Source organism: Sciurus vulgaris, assembly GCF_902686455.1.
Source record: "Sciurus vulgaris genome assembly, chromosome: 18".
NCBI lineage: Eukaryota > Metazoa > Chordata > Mammalia > Rodentia > Sciuridae > Sciurus > Sciurus vulgaris.
The window spans coordinates 17687361-17703112 of record NC_136479.1 but is presented as its reverse complement, the minus strand read 5'-3'; the positions used below and the strand labels follow the sequence as shown (position 1 = coordinate 17703112).

The window sequence follows — 15752 nt, the reverse complement described above, 5'->3', positions numbered from 1 at the left end:
CACTCCTCAGTCTTGTTTATTAGTAATTTATTGTTACATTCTGTGAATAAAATATTTCACAGAATAATGTACCTACATTTTAAGTCTCCAGGCAGAGATTTTTCAATCTAGATTACACTTATGTATCATTTCATTCTTCTGTAATAAGTTCTTCTCTGGTGATAAAAATGCACAAAGAGGAATACAGGCAGCAGCTTATGAATCAAGCAGATTCCCATCTGACGAATGAGAAGTCATTGGACAAGTCGTCAGTGTGGACACGAAGCTCAACTTCAAAGGAAATGCCTTTCAGCCCTGAGGTGGGACCAGGCGCAGAGGCCACCACAACCCAGGACATGTCCTGTCTGCCTTCAGCAGGAAGCAAATCCACCAGCCCAGCCCCAGGAGCTCGGCCTTGGTCATCCCAAACCCACTGGGCTCCGCTCCCTCAGAAGTTCCCGATCATCCATGCGCAGTTCAGAGCAGAACTGACCAAAGGAAAGAAGGAATAACACGTCCCAGGTCTTGCCCGTGGCTGGAGAAGCAAATGCATCACCATCCCCTGGCCCTGCTGAGAGCCATCAGCAGCCACCCAGGGCAGGCCAGCTGACAGGCCCCAGCTGGTGCTGCTTCTTGCCCAGCATTAGACAGCCAGAGGCCTGCACCTCTTCTCTCCATGTGCTTTTGTATGATACAGAAAAAGGCATTCATCACGGACGACCTTAACCGTCAGAGGGCAACTCCCCAGCTCACCCCTCCACCCGCCTCCATGAACACATATCCCCAGACACGGAGCATCCGGCTGGAGACGGGGCAAGTGGGGACCCAGAGCCACTGAAGAACCTGCCCGGGGTCAGAAAGGAAGGCTGGAAATCGCACATACGGCACGAAGGGACGCCATTACGGTTCAGCAAAGAGCAAGCTGTTGGAAATTAAGCCCCAAGCTCTACCAGCTGACATCTCATGATAATCACCACATTCACACCAACGACCAGCAGTCATGAAGTGCTCTCTCCTTTATCCTGTGGGTGGCGTTATTCTAAGCTCCGTATACCGGCTCACTTCACCTTGACGATAACCTTAAGAAATGGGCATTTTATTCCCATCTTAAAGATGGGGAGACCGAGGCCTGGGGCAATGAAGAAACCCACGGAGCATCTTGCAGCAGGCAGGGCGGCTGAGCTGAACCGAGGTGTTCTGCCTCTAGTGCCCACACTGTGCAGCTGGCTCAGAATGTGGGTGCTCATGCCTGCGGCTCCGGAGGGGCTTCTTCCTCCTTTTACTTCCCCACCCAAATGGACTCCCAATGGAGCTTGCAAGCTCACTCGCTCCAGATAAATTAACTAGCGGAGTCTTGATATAAGATGCTTCCCCGGGTACTGAATAAGACAGGAAGTGCACAGCCAATTGCCCTTTCTGAAGCAGAGTCTTTGTGCAAGCATTGCTGAGACTTCTATCATATGAAACTAATACAGCTCCCCTGGTCCCAAAACCAGCCCAGAGGGTCTTCCCTGACACCACCCATGTCCTACCAAGTCTTCTGCATTCCTTTGGTCCTTCTATAGCAATCATCACACTTAATGTCTGATTTCTCTCGTGGACTCTATACTCCTTGAAGACAGACGCTGCAAGCTTTATTCATCGCTATAACCCTACTGACGTAACTCCAGCACCTAATGCTCAATAAATATGCTAAATGAATGAATAAGTGAACGCAGGCACTATTGCATTCCACTTCCTGCTATTAACCCCCTTTCCTGCCATGAAGATCTTCACTCAACTACCCACAAATTCCTTGAGACTCCAAGAAGAAGATCAAACAAATCTCAAAAGCTCTAATCGGTGAATGAAAACAACAGCTAAATTAAATGTAATTTCTACCAGGATGAGGAGCTCTTAACAGACAATTCTCAATTAATTCAAAGAGCCCCTGGGTGTGATGCTCAGTCTTTCTCTCCAGCTGCAGTGGAGGTGGGGGGTGTCCCTGCCAACTGCAGAGCCGATGTCCCAGCTCAAGTGGGCAACTGCTAGGGCTGGCAGGGGGTGGGGGGCAGGGAGCAGACTCTAGGGCAGGACAGCCTCTCTCGCCCAAGGCAGCCAGATCAGATATGAACATTTGCAAGAGAAGCTGAAAAATGTCTATGGTCTTTAAATGTCAGCAACGAAATCAATATTGGAAAATAAAATTCTGGTAGATAGCTGGTTAGCTTTCTCTAGAGTCAATCATGGTGAGCAAAATGGCTCAGAGGACCAGAGCGGCGGCAGGACAGGGACATTCACTGACTGTGTGTCTTCTAGAAAGTTGCTCAGACTCTCTGTGCCCCAGTAAACCAGAGAGGGTCATGGAGCCTCACAGGGTTGGTGTGGTGATTAAATGCGATGATGGATGCAGAATATTCAGCACAGTGCCCTGCATATGGGAAATGGTGAATAAATGTCCTCTCGGCACGTGCTGGCCGGAGGCCAACTCTCTACAGCCTCACCCAATGGCACCGTGCTTCTCAACCCACAGCACTCACTCCTAAACCTGCCAACTCGGGCGACATCAGATCCAAACGCTCCCATAGCTCCTGAGCCAGCTTCCCTTCGTCATCCAGATTCATGTGCAGAGCATTTCCATGGCAATAACCTGTTCCACAAAAGGTACAGTAAATATTTACTATTTTTTCACACATTTCAGATTATTTGGGTCTAACAATCTCACGGGCACACTCCACTGCTTCAGAAAATGACAATGGAGAAGTCAAGCCTCTGGGAACAAAACGGATACGCCTTCAGCCACAGGGACATGGGCAAGCCCAGGACAACCAGGAGCTGCCTGCAGCCACAGATAAAGAGATCGCAGGAAGCTAGGCTCACAAGGGTGTCCCCCCCCCCCCCGGAGCTGATGAACCCCCTCTGCGTGCACACTGCAAAGATTCTAGTCCCTCATCTCTCTTCTTGCTCTCCTGCCACCCTGTCTCAGCCCCCAGTTTCTACACACACACACACACACACACACACACACACACACACACACACACACGAGCCTGATCATCCGCAGAGCTCCTTGGTGCCTGCTCAGAGAGGAGGAGGCGCTCCTGGAAGTTAGAGGAGGAGGGCCTCCGCTGCCAGGGTTTTGAAATGTCAGCTGAGCCAGAGTAGGGACTGTGATTCAATCTGTGACTCACTCGCATCCCTGTGCCGCAGACCCCAGCTCTGCAAGGAGCGCAGAACATGCCTTGTTCATTCACTCCCTCATTCAGACACAAAACCTGTCTTTGTGCCTAGCCCAAGAAAAAAATTTTTTTAGATTTTAAAAATTTTTTAAAAATAAAATAAAGCCACCTCATTCAGGCCCCCAACTGGAGGTCCAGCCACGTGTTCGTCGTCCCTGAAGAGACAGAGAAGAAGAAAATGCAATCCTGCACTCAAGTTTCTCACAGTTCAACAGAAAGGAAGGGAAACAGGCCACCATCAATCAAAACCATGAGTGCTGTCAGGGAGATGCGTCCAAGGAAACCGAAGGAAGCAAAGCCTCTGTTGAGACGGGTACATCGGAGGATAAGAGTAAAAAATGTCTATAGGACAGAAGAATTCATAAACAAAAAGGCAAGATGCAGGGACAGATCAAAGGGATTGGTTTTTAGGGTATGTCACAGACTCCTATTCAGAGGATTGAAGAGTTCCTGTCAGTCAATAAGAAAGAAACAGCCCACGAGAAATACAAAGTAACTTGCAACAAGAATTCCCAGAGAAAGAGATGCAAATAGCCAACAAGTCCATGAAGAAGTGTCCAACCTTCTGAATATCTGGAAAAAGCAAGATACGATATATTTTTTACCTATTAGATTAGCAAACAATGGTGGATTGGCCACCATGGCATTGAACGAGTGAAGTGCATCCCCAGGGACGTGGGGAAGGGGCACCCTCCTCTCATACCTCCCTACACGGTCACTCAGAACCCTCTGCAGAACTGAGCCAATCAGAGCTGAGCTGCAGAGGATTGTTTATTGATCAAACACCCTTCCCTGTGGCTTTTCTGGGATATTGGGGTGACCGCAACTAGGCCGACTGGTCTGGGAGCAGGAGCTGGAGACAAGGGAAGAATGGGATTTGCTACCCAGGCACAAGGGCGCTCCCTGATGCTGGTCACTCCTGCTTTCCTCACCAGAGGCAAACCAAGGATGCTCAGCCTCCGCTGTCCTCACAGACGGCAAGGGAGGCTTATACGTGCTTCTTCACTTTGGAGAACAGAGAGAAAACAGATCGAGAGATGAAAGGCCAAGCGCAGAGCTAGGAGATGCTTTTGTGAAAGTGAAACTGTCCCCCAAGCCAAGGCAAGCCTGAAAGAAGGAGCCACCAGTTCCAGGGTGTCCACAGACACTAGGAAGTCCCTTCTGTTCTGCCAGGTAATGGGGAAAAAAAAAAGACAAAAACCTGCCCGTGTGGTTGACTTTGTGCCAGACATAGCGCCAAGACCTGCTGTCCCTCTGCCACTGCACAAGGGACTCAGAGAGGTCACTGGACTTGTTGGAGGTTACACAGCTTGTCAGCAGCAGCACTGGGACTTGAACCTGAAGCCCCTGCCCTTGCATATATTGCTGGCCTTTAGCTGTCCTGCGGCTAGGGAGTTGGCCCTCAAGGACGGCCCGCCCACCAGTGGGCGGGGACTAGAAGCAGGCTCATCCCGCAAAGGAAAGAACCAGAGCACCCATGCAGGCGGGTCGGACATCTCCTAAGGGGTGGGGGGTGATGCTGTGACGTCCAGGGACACACAGAGTCTGGGACCTGGGCTACTTCCGGCCTTGGTGTGGGTATTCACACTCTCCCCCACATCTGTTTCCCCTGGAGAAATCAACAGAAAGAAACAACAACAGTTTCAGATCGGGGGCCCAGGCTGCTGTTGGCAGAAGCAGTGAGGAAGTGGGCACCTGGGGAGGCCACATCCGCCCCCCAGTGAGGCTCCTGGGCACTGTGGGTGGTGGTAACACCAAGGAGAGCGCAGGAGGCTGGTCCCTGAACCCAGATGAGGAAGGAGGGAGAGGTCCCAGCTCCCATCCCAAGCTGCAACCCGGTGCAGTGCAGTCAGCTGAACCCACGGAGCACGGCACTCCTGGTTCTCAACAGGCCTGTGAGTCCTCAGGCCGTGCACTCCAACTGTCTAGCCTCAGTTTCCTCATCTGTGAAATGGGGGTGAAAATAGAATCTTCCTAAGGAGTAGGGTTAGGACTAAGGGCACACAGAGAAATACTACCACTCAACCAACTTGAGCTGTCTGGCTTTTTGCCCATGGCAGCATCCCAGTGCCACTACACTGGGGCTAGGAATATAGCCCAGAACTGCAAATAAATAAAACTGGAAACTGAGAGCTCATCTACTTAGTTCATGACTGTATCTTCAGCACCTGGGACGGTCTGCTATACACCGCAGGCACTGAACAAGCATTGATTGAATCAGTAAACAGCAGGTGCTCAAAAGTATTTGTTGAAAAAAAAAAATAAAGGAAAGATAAGAAGGAATGAAAAGAGGGAGGAAAGGAGGAAAGAAATTGGACCCCAGGAAGATTCCCAGTCCATGGGAAGCAGCAGAGGTTGACCAGTTAGCCAATCTGCCTCCCAGCAAGCTGTCTGAGGATACTGACTGCTCTGTCCCTGATCATAGGCCTAAGTACTACTAATGAATAGGTGGCCAGGCTCCCCTTTGGACCAGTCCTTGAGCCGATCTCCATTCCCTTTCTTGTCTAAGGAGGCCCCACAGGACAGTCCTTTCTTTTTCTTCTGAATTTCAATTTCACTCTCTTCTCTCAGCGTTCAACTGCAGACTCCACAAGAGTGTAAAAATTCCAGTGTCCATCTGTGGACTCACAAAGTGCAAACTCTGGGCCAAGTGCTTAAGACTGAATCACTGTCACTACAACAGTTGGCTGAGATGATCACTCCTTGGAAAAATGTGTGTTGTCAGTAAAAAACCCACAGACATGCCGGCCCAGGCATGGATCTAATGACACCCTGTACCAGTGACAGGAGTTTGCAAGGACCTCTCACAGAAGACCTGCGGTGGTTGAGAACATGCTTTGGCAGTAAGGTGAATCCAGTTAACAGTCATTTATTTTACACTTTCAATAATTAGAAGAGCAGATTCTGAGTAGACCTAAAACAAAGAATTGATCAATGTTTGAGGTGACAGGCTGATTATGCTGATTTGATCACTGCATACTGTATATATGTCTTGAAATATGACTCAGGACTCCATGAATATGTACAATCACTGTGTCAGTTTTAAAAATAAAGAATATGTGCTTTGGGGCCCAATGTTCTGGACTCAAATTCTGGTTCCTTGAGGAAGTTAGTTCACCTGTGCTCATGCCTCAGTTTCCCGAGGTGGAAGAGGAGGATAATAACACCTTCCTCACTAGGTTACTATGAGAATTAAATGAAATCATACACAAAAATTGTTCTAAGTGGTGGAGACTCTCACTGACAAGCAGCAGAAACCCACTCTAACCAATTTAAGCAAGAGAAGCATTTAATCTTTGAGACGCAAGAATCCAACCAGGAGGTAAAATGGCGTGGAGAAAAATGTAAACCACAGCACACAGATGGTCCCGCAGAGGAGACGCTGGCACCATGCTAGGGACAGACGAGGCAGCCTGCACCCCAGAACCAGTGCGTATTCAACATTCACCTAGGACGAGTACTGCTGGGGGTCTTGCCTCAGTTGACATGTCCACATATCTGCCACCTCCCTCTCCAGAATCATCACACGTCTACTGATCTCAATCTCAGCCACTAATACAAACTCCAGCAGGGATGCCCCGACTGGCAGGTCCCAGGGCACAGGTTTGCCATCTAGCTGCCAAGGAAGCTGAGAAAGTGGATTGAGCAGTCACGGGTTTATAACATGGAGAATTCCCGAACATGAAAAGGGGTTCAGGGTGTGTGGTGACCAGAAGGCATAACAAACATCCCCTTATTAGGTCTTGGCAGAGTACTTGGCAAATACATGCTCAGGAGGTCATGCCATCCCTCCATGTGACATGTGGCTCAGGCACAGGTGGTGCCTATGCCCCAACTATTCCTCTTCATCTCTCTGAGCTACTGTTAGCTTTCCAGAGGGTTGGATTGGACTCCCCCCTTCCTCCTCTGACTCTGAGTCCTAACTCTATCCTCTAAATGTCTTTGGAGATTCCACTAGAAACCCAGAGCCAGAAATGAAGATCAGGACTCCTTTTGGCCCAGGTGGAGAAAGCAACCAATCAGAATGCTCTTCCTGGAAGGTTACTTCACCCTATTCTCTTGTTTGGTGAATCAGGAAACTGAATCTAAAGAGAGAAAAGGTTGACAGCAAAATCCTGAAAAAATCAAAACCAGGATAAAACAGAACAAAAAGAAAAGGAAACTAGTATCCAGGTCCTCCACAGCAAACCAGGGTCCGCAGCAAGATGCCCTCCGCAGGCCTGGGCAGACGGCCGCTCCAAAGGAACCGTCTAGAACAAAGAGGATGCTGTCTCAAGAAGAGCACTCGTGGACTTGATGGAGAGAGGCGGCAGAGTGTGAGCAGCAGGGCACTAAGTGCTTTGTCAGGATACTCTAGCTTCTTGCCACTCGAGGGTGATCCATGGATTGCCAGCCGCAGCAGCATCTGGGAGCTGTTAGCAATGCAGAATTTCAGGCCCTCCCAGATCCATGAATCAGAATCTGCCTCTTGACTAGATCCACAGGTGATTCATCTGTATATTAACATTTGACAAACAGTACCCTAGTCACTTCTGGTAAAGAGAGGAATTCAGAAAGAAAACAGCCTGCTGGGAAGCAGTATTTACCTGGATCTATTGTGTCTGGAACTGTGTTAGTTAGAAATTTTACATATTTGTTATTCTCTTACCAATCCTACGACTCTTTGAAGTAGACTTTCAGGGTCCCATTTTACAGATGAGGAAACTGAGGTTTAGGAGATGCAACTTACCCTTTGCCATTATGTCCACCTGGAGGCCTGGCATTACCCTTCAGGTGGCCTCTTAGGTCAGCTCTTAAGTATAGAGGTGCCATTGCATCAAGTCCCTCTGTAATATTGTCCAGGCAGAATTAGCCAGCCATGGTATTCTCTGATATTCAGAGGTGCCTTAGGAAACTCACCCCTTGACAAGGGACAGCCCCGTGAACATAAGGTGAATAGAGAAGGTGGCTTAGAATCCACTCTGCCATGGATCCACTGCACAATAGCAGATATGTTATAAACCCCTCAGAGCCCGTTTCCTACCTGAGAAAGGAAGAAATAAACCCTCAGTTTCATAGTTGCTGCGAGAGAAAATGCAAGAATGAATGTCAGACATGTGAAGTTGTGCAGCAGACAGGAAGTGGGCTTTTATTGCTGGGAGCTGCTGACCCTCCTCCAGTGGCGTGCCAAGGGCGTGCATCTCTTCCCCGATCCATATTCCCTGATGTCACATCCAATTGACTCTCGTGAGCACATTTACAGCAGGGACGTTGACCATCGGCAAGCACTGCAGACCAGAGCTGGGTTTGCTTTTAACAACTGCTAAACAATTAATCAGCACACCCCGCTCCCTCCCTTTCCATGAATTCATACGAGGTCCCAGCATGAAGATTCTGCAGTTCCTGGTCTGTGACTTTCAGGAAGCCAAAAGGTCACTGAGCATCTCCACCCACCCCAAAGAAAGCCCATCATTTTAACCAATGCTCATTGAACACCGCGCACACGCCGCCGCCCAGACCTCCAGGAGCACGGCAGGTGCCCTGCCACCTGTCATCCATCACATCAGAAGAGGGTTTCCACAGATGTGATAGATGAGGGAAGGAGATTAATGAATCCCAAGGTGACAGGGAAAGACCATGCCTGTCATTTCCAGATCATCCCCCTTCAGTGGGAGATCACCTCCTGACAACAGAGTAACCTTCTCCGTGGCTCACCCACACGTAGCAGGAACTGAGTGAAACAAAGAAAGACCCAGACTTTTAGGTTCTTATTGCCAGAATTACTGGGATGCTTCTGGGGTGCCCGGCAGTCAAAAGGCTCAGAACTTTGGTCACTGAATGAGGTGCCACCACCCCATGCTCCTCCAGCCCACTCTGCCCCACGGCCTCTCTCTGTCCTTCAGAGTCTCCTCTTTGTCCTCCTGGTCTTGTCATTGTCTTCAGTGGTCTCCTTTCTGCCCTCAGATCCTTCTTTTGTGGCTCATCAATATCCCCCCCTCTTGCTCCCTCAGTTTCCTCCCTGTCTGTCCCTCGTTCTCTCCTCTCTGGCTTCTCAGCCGGAAATAGCAGGAAGTGAGGATAAAGGCAAATCAGAACTTCCTTAAAATGATGCTATGAAACAAGTCAATTCACATTCAATTTAGCAGACTGGCTTCTAGCAGGTTGACCTAAATCCGCCCTGCAAATCGGAGCCCCGGGAGAATTTCTGAGCAGGTGATGGAGGCAAAGTACTCCAATCAGGTCCATCAAGACCTGTCTCTGTCCCCCGAACACGGCACCCTTTGTGTGGCTCTTCCTTCAGACATCCAGCGACAGATGGCAGCAGAAGGGGGACCTGGCTGGAGTAAGGCGTGCTCTCCGGGGCCCACCTGCATGCCTTCGTCCTGCCAGGAGGAAATGTTGGCAACACAGGGAACCATTTGAGAGCATCGTCTCCACGCACGGAGTTAGACTCGGCGGCCACACAGACCCTGGCTTTCCCGGAGCAGAGCGGCCAGAAGGCCCTAACATTTGACTTGGATGACTCAAGCATTTGTCATTTCAACTCCCCCTCAGCAGGATGAATAAAAAAAAAAAAAAAGAAAAGAAAAGAAAAACTAAAGATTTAACTTAAAAAGTTTAACAAGTTAATTCTCTAAATTTAAAATGTTTCAGAAAGAAACACAACCTACATAAGGATAATTTTAAGCTATATTAAAGCTCGAAGATGACATCATGAAATTCTAATTATATAAATTTTGAGGCAATGGAGTCAAGCAGCCTTTCCGGATGCAGTTATAAATTTTTCACGCTATGCTGATACTATGTTGGTATCCCATCTTGTGGACGTACTCAAAGTCCCTCGCGAAGGTTATCTGGAGAAGCGAAAATGAAGGCCCCCTCCTGAGACCTTAGGCAATGTTGGAGTTCTTGTTTCAATGTTGGCTCTGAATCCTTCTCCTAGGATAAGATTATTCCCAAGAGCATAAACCAAGATGAGACTTGAGACCAGACCAAATCTATCATGAACTTATAAAGTCCACTCAGAACCAAGCTCTTACCTCCATCATGAAGTAACAGCCGTGACCGAGGGCAAGCTTAGGGACACAGTTCCTTTCCTATGTGATCTCTTTCTCTCCCATATTGTCATGAGATTAAAAACAACAACAACAACAAAATCAGGCCAGGCGTGGTGGCACACGCCTGTAATCTCAGCCACTGGGGAGGCTGAGGAAGGAGGATCATGAGTTCAAGGCCAGCCTCAGCAAAAGCAAGGTGCTGAGCAACTCAGTGAGACCATGTCTCTAAATAAAATACAAAATAGGGCTGAGGATGTGGCTCAGTGGTCAAGTGCCCCTGAGTTCAATCCCTGGTACTAAAAAAAATTTTTTTTTTAATCAGTTCATTAATGAGATCCTAGAACAGTGCCAGACACATAGTAAAACCACACTAATTGTCAGGTTAGATGATCTTCATGATGAGGATGAGGCCCAACATGCAAAAGACGGTAAGAATGAGGCGGGGAGACGCTCTGTGCCCCTGGATGCCTTCTGTGTTCATGCTGCTGCTAAGTCATGCGAGCAAGGGGCAGGGTGGAAAAAATTCAGAGCATTCAGTCATTTTTCCTATAAAGCACATCGTCTGTTTTTGAGATGACTTCTGCAGCTCGGAAAGCTTTCCATTTATTACGGTGCACAGCCTATAGATAGGCCCTGAATAAACAATGGCATGTGTAACATATTTAAATAAAGCACATTCACCCCTGTTTAGCCTGTCCACAATGCCCTAGGGCACGGGACATCCTTTTCTCATTTTAGCTAAGAGCCCTGAATCTTCAGAGAAGTTGGCTGGTAGATGGAGGAGCAAGGGACTTGAGGGGACAGCCCTGTGGACGTCTCTGTCCAGGGCGTTACCTCTCCAGCTTCTGCAGTTCCTCTGTCCCTGCCTTTATCTCTGCGCTCCCATTTCCAGGACTCCCTTGGATGCCCCAGGTGGGCTGGGGAGAAGGAGGTGGGACAGGCAGTGAGCGGCCCACAAGAAATGATGCTTGTGAATAATTTATTTTTCTCCTTTCCTGAAATGAGAGTGCAGCTCAGAAACAGGCAGCAACTGAACCAGGGGAGCCAGTAAAGATGGCTTCAACTCTGGGATCCATGCCTGGTTTCCAAAAAAAGAGTCCGAGGCTGGGCTTCTGGATATTTTCAAAAAGAGCCCAGTGAATTAGGCACTCCTAGGAAGGCAGCAGAAATGTCAACTTCGAAGGGGCCTCTGGGGGCATGCTTAGAAAAATCATCATCATCATTATCACCATCAACGCTACAAGTCCCTGGGTAATGGGCTTGAGGATCCTCGGTAGGAAGGCAGGCACCAGAGGCTCCAAGGAGCTCAGGAGCTGGTTGAAGAACGCAAAATCAGGACAGAAGATAAAAATGGAGTTTGGACCTAGTTGCTATCTGCATTCTTCCCAGAACCGCTCAACCTGTAATGCTGCAAGCTCCAGAGTCAACCTGGCACACACCACTGGCAAGAACCTAACTCTACACAATGCCCAAGTATTTTTTTCCTGAAATGCTTTGCACCGATCCCCTATCCCTCTGGTATGCTCTGATGGCATTTAGGATCCGGCACCAAGGGTGACATTTTTGTAAATGAAATCACTTGCCATCAGATGCCTGGATTGCGGGTCCCCGGTCCCTGTCCAACCTTCCCACGTGGCCTTTTGTAGTAGAGGCTACAGTACTCTTGCCTGGCTTCCTGCCAAGCATGCAGAGGAGGAGCTGGTGGGCAGAGAGGTGGCAGCTAGAGACCAAAAGGATTATTTTTCCATTATGTCATCCACTAGTTAGGGCTGCTCTCGAAGAAAGTCATTGATTTGGGTTGGTATGTTTTGTAACCAGCCTGCTTACCTAATTCCCTGATGAGTCCCAATAACTTTTCAATTGATTCCTTGAAAGTTTCTAAAGTAAATAATAACAGAACCTGTGAGGAACGTTCATTTGACATTCTCTTCTATGATATGTAATTACTACTTATATCTGTTTGTTTTCTTGGTTCATTGACGAGAACGTCCCCAATAATGACAACAGAGTTAAAAGCAATCATCCTTCATTTATTCTTAATGTTAATGGAATGCCACAAGCGTTGCAAAATGAAGTCTATTTTTTTTTTTTTTTTTTTTGACGAGTGGTTGGCGGTGGTGAGTCTTTATCATGCTGAGAAAGCATCCTTTATTTTGACTTCTTTCTCTGTTTTCACCAAGAGTGAATACGGAAATTTTAACAAATGTGGTTTTGGCATCTATAAAGATGATCACATTTTTTTCCTTTGGCATATTGATGAGAGCTATTAATAGACTTCCTAATAATAGGCCATAATGTATTTCTAGGATGAACCTTGATCATGATGCATTGTTATTTTAATATCCTGGAGGATTCAATTTGCCAAGGTATTATTTAGGACTTTTTTCTCTGTGTTTAAAGGTGAGATTAGACTATGGCTCTGTGTGTGTGTGCGTTTATCTCTATATATTATAGAATATATGTATTATATATTTTATAAATGTATTTACACATATAACATGTATATGTATATCTATATAGTTTCACCTTTGTTGGATTTTTATGTCTGCATATCACTTGGTGAGAGGAAAGAACTGAAACAGTTTTCTTCTTTCATATGGCTAAAGAATTTTTTTTTTTTTTTTTTAACCAAAAGGATCACTTGTCCTGCAGGATTTGATGATGGATTTGAAAGCTTTCATCATCTCCTTCTCTGCTATTTGTTTAGACCAGGGCCCAGTAAACCACAGCATCTGGGCATCGTGCCTGTTTTTATGAATAAAGTTTTATTGGAACTCAGCAAAGCCCACTTCATTCCCAATGGCCCCCATCTCTGTGTTCACGCTACAGCTGTGGAGTTGAGGAGTTGCTACCAGAAGCGCCACAAATCGAGACTATTCACTACCTGCCCTGAAAGAAAAAGTTTGCTCACCCCTAAATCTAGACAAGCTCTTTTTTATGGTAAACAATTCTGGAGCTTTGGTTTTCTTGGACTTTGAAATTTAAGATGAAGCACTGAATAGCAATAGCGACCATCTGAGTCCTGCAAGGTGAACAGTCCTGGGTCACTTTATGTCACTGAATCCCCATCACCATTTTACAGTGAAGAGATGAAGGCTGAGAGAGAGCAAATGATTTGCCCAAGGTCAGAAGGACATAGTAGAAATATGACAAGGTAAATCCGGGAGTACCTGTACGGACGCCAATGTAGTACATGTCTCATTGACTTATAACTACTTAATATGTATTCAGATGTACCTACATGTCCTTTCACATTCCTAACTTGATTTTTTTATTTTACACATATATATTCATTTTATATGCATATATGTGAATAGTTAGTAGATCTATTTTATTGGCTTTTTATTTGTTGTGCTTATTCTTATAGTTACCAACACAATGCTTTTTATATATTCTACTGCTATATTGCATCCTAAAATAAAATACTTATATTCTAATGCCATATTCTAAATTATATATTCTTACTTCTCCTTAACTTAAGCTTCTCCTGTGAGGCTGTTTTTCTCCTCACCTCTCAAGTGAAATGCTGAACTAATTTGTGATCTTCTCAATGGTTTTTAAAACATTTAAGATTGAATTTGAGATATCGAGTTGATGGCATCTCATAAATCAAGATCCGCAGTTTGTCATCATGAGCTATGCTAAATCACCTAAATGAATTTGGGTCTTTTGTTTAAACTCAACCCCAGAAGAAAACTGTAGATTAAGATACTAGCAGATTTACATCCAGTTATAAAAAATAATACGGAGCAATTTCATGGGTCCTTTACCAAGTTTATCCCAACACTAGCTCCTTGCAAAACAGCACAGTGCCCCAGCCGGATACTGATGTTGAAATGGCTAAAACAGACTATTCCACAAGGACCTTCCAAGTGCCCTTTTGCGACCTCACCACTTAACCTCCAACCCCATCCCTCCTCATTCTTTTTCTTTTCTTTTCTTTTTGTTTTAATTGGTACTGGGGATTGAACCCAGGCTACATCCCCAGGCCTTTTTATTTTTTTATTTTGAGACAGGATCTCACCAAGTTGTTTAGAGCCTTGCCAACTTGCTGAGGCTGACCTTGAACTTAGGATCCTCACGCCTCAGCCTCCCCAGTCACTGTCTCTCCTCACTCTGGGCAGTCATTAATCTGTTCTTCATTTCTGTGACTTTCAAGGATGTCCATTCAGGATATATAATTCAGGGACTGGTGTTTTTCATTCAACATAATTCTCTGGAGGTTTATCCGGGTTTTTAAGTATATCAATAGTTCGTTTCTTTTTATTGTTGCATAGTACTCCATGGTATGTACACACATGGCTCGTTTTGCCATTTACCTATTGAAGGATATTGGTTTCCAGTTTGGGGATGTTATGACTAAATCTGATATAAACATTCACATAGAGGTATCTGTATGAGCATAATTTTTCATTTTCTGCAATGGTTACTCAAGAGTGAAATTGCTAGGTCATATGACAGTTGAATGTTTTGTTTTCTAAAAATCTGCCAGGGGCTGGGATTGTGGCTCAGGGATAGAACAGTTGGCTGGCATGTGTGAGGCAATCAGTTCGATCCTCAGCATCACATAGAAATAAATTAATTAAATAAATGTACTGTGTCCATCTACAACTAAAAAAAAAAAACCAGAAGCTTCCCATTTTTCAGAGAGGTGGTCCCACTTTATGTTCTCACCAGCAATACAGGAGCAGTCTAGCTACTCCTCATCCTAGTTTGATATTTTATTTTGCCAAAGGTGTGAAGTGATATCTCACTCTGCTTTTTTAAAAAAGTATTTTCATTTTCAGCATACTATAGTGACACAGCTACATCAATGTACATAGCAGCTCAATTCACAATAGCTGAACTATGGAGCCAACCTAGATGCCCTTCAACAGATGCATGGATAAAGAAAATGTGGTGTTTAGACACAATGGAATATTATTCAGCCATAAAAAAGAATGAAATTATGGCATTTGCTAGTAAATGGATGGAACTGGAGACTATCATGCTAAGTGAAATAAGCCAATCCCAAAAAACAAAGGCCAAATGTTTTCTCTGAGATGTGGATGCTAACACACAATAAGTGGGGGAGGAGGAAAGAATAGAAGTTCATTGGATTAGACAAAGGGGACTGAAGGGAAGGGAGTGAGATTGGGAATAGGAAAGGCAGTAGAGTGAATCGTACATGACTTTCCTATGTTCTTATATGAATTCATAACCAGTGTAACTCCACATCATGTACAAGAATGGGAAGCGAATACATCACGTATGTAAGGTATGTCAAAATACACTCTACTGTCATGTATATCTAAAGAGATCAAAAGAAGAAGAAGCAGGGAGAGGAAAGGAAGTCTAGGAAAGCAGAAGAAGAATAATTAAGGGAGAAAAGAGAAAATGGAAGAACTGCTGAAACAGTAATGAGCACTTTTCTGTCCTTGGTCTTTTGTTCTCCCAGATTAGGTGATTAACAAAGATTGCATATTCTGGGTTTTTTCATTTATTTTTAAATTCACACCGAAAAAAATATTATGGGGTA

General features: G+C 45.9%; 1 protein-coding gene across 3 annotated transcripts in view; it reads right to left on the bottom strand.

Moving 5' to 3' along the window:
* The window catches only part of PRKCB (protein kinase C beta), a 306697-nt gene that overhangs the window by 211586 nt on the left and 79359 nt on the right, over nt 1-15752 (bottom strand). Inside the window, exon 1 of one of the 3 annotated variants that reach the window (XM_079121180.1) lies at nt 2499-2559. The exons of the other annotated variants lie outside the window; for them this stretch is intronic. Coding sequence (XP_078977306.1) covers nt 2499-2544 — 46 coding nt within the window. The 5' untranslated portion in view covers nt 2545-2559. Of the gene's footprint in view, nt 1-2498; nt 2560-15752 lie in introns of those variants that run through there. 3 annotated transcript variants of the gene reach the window in all.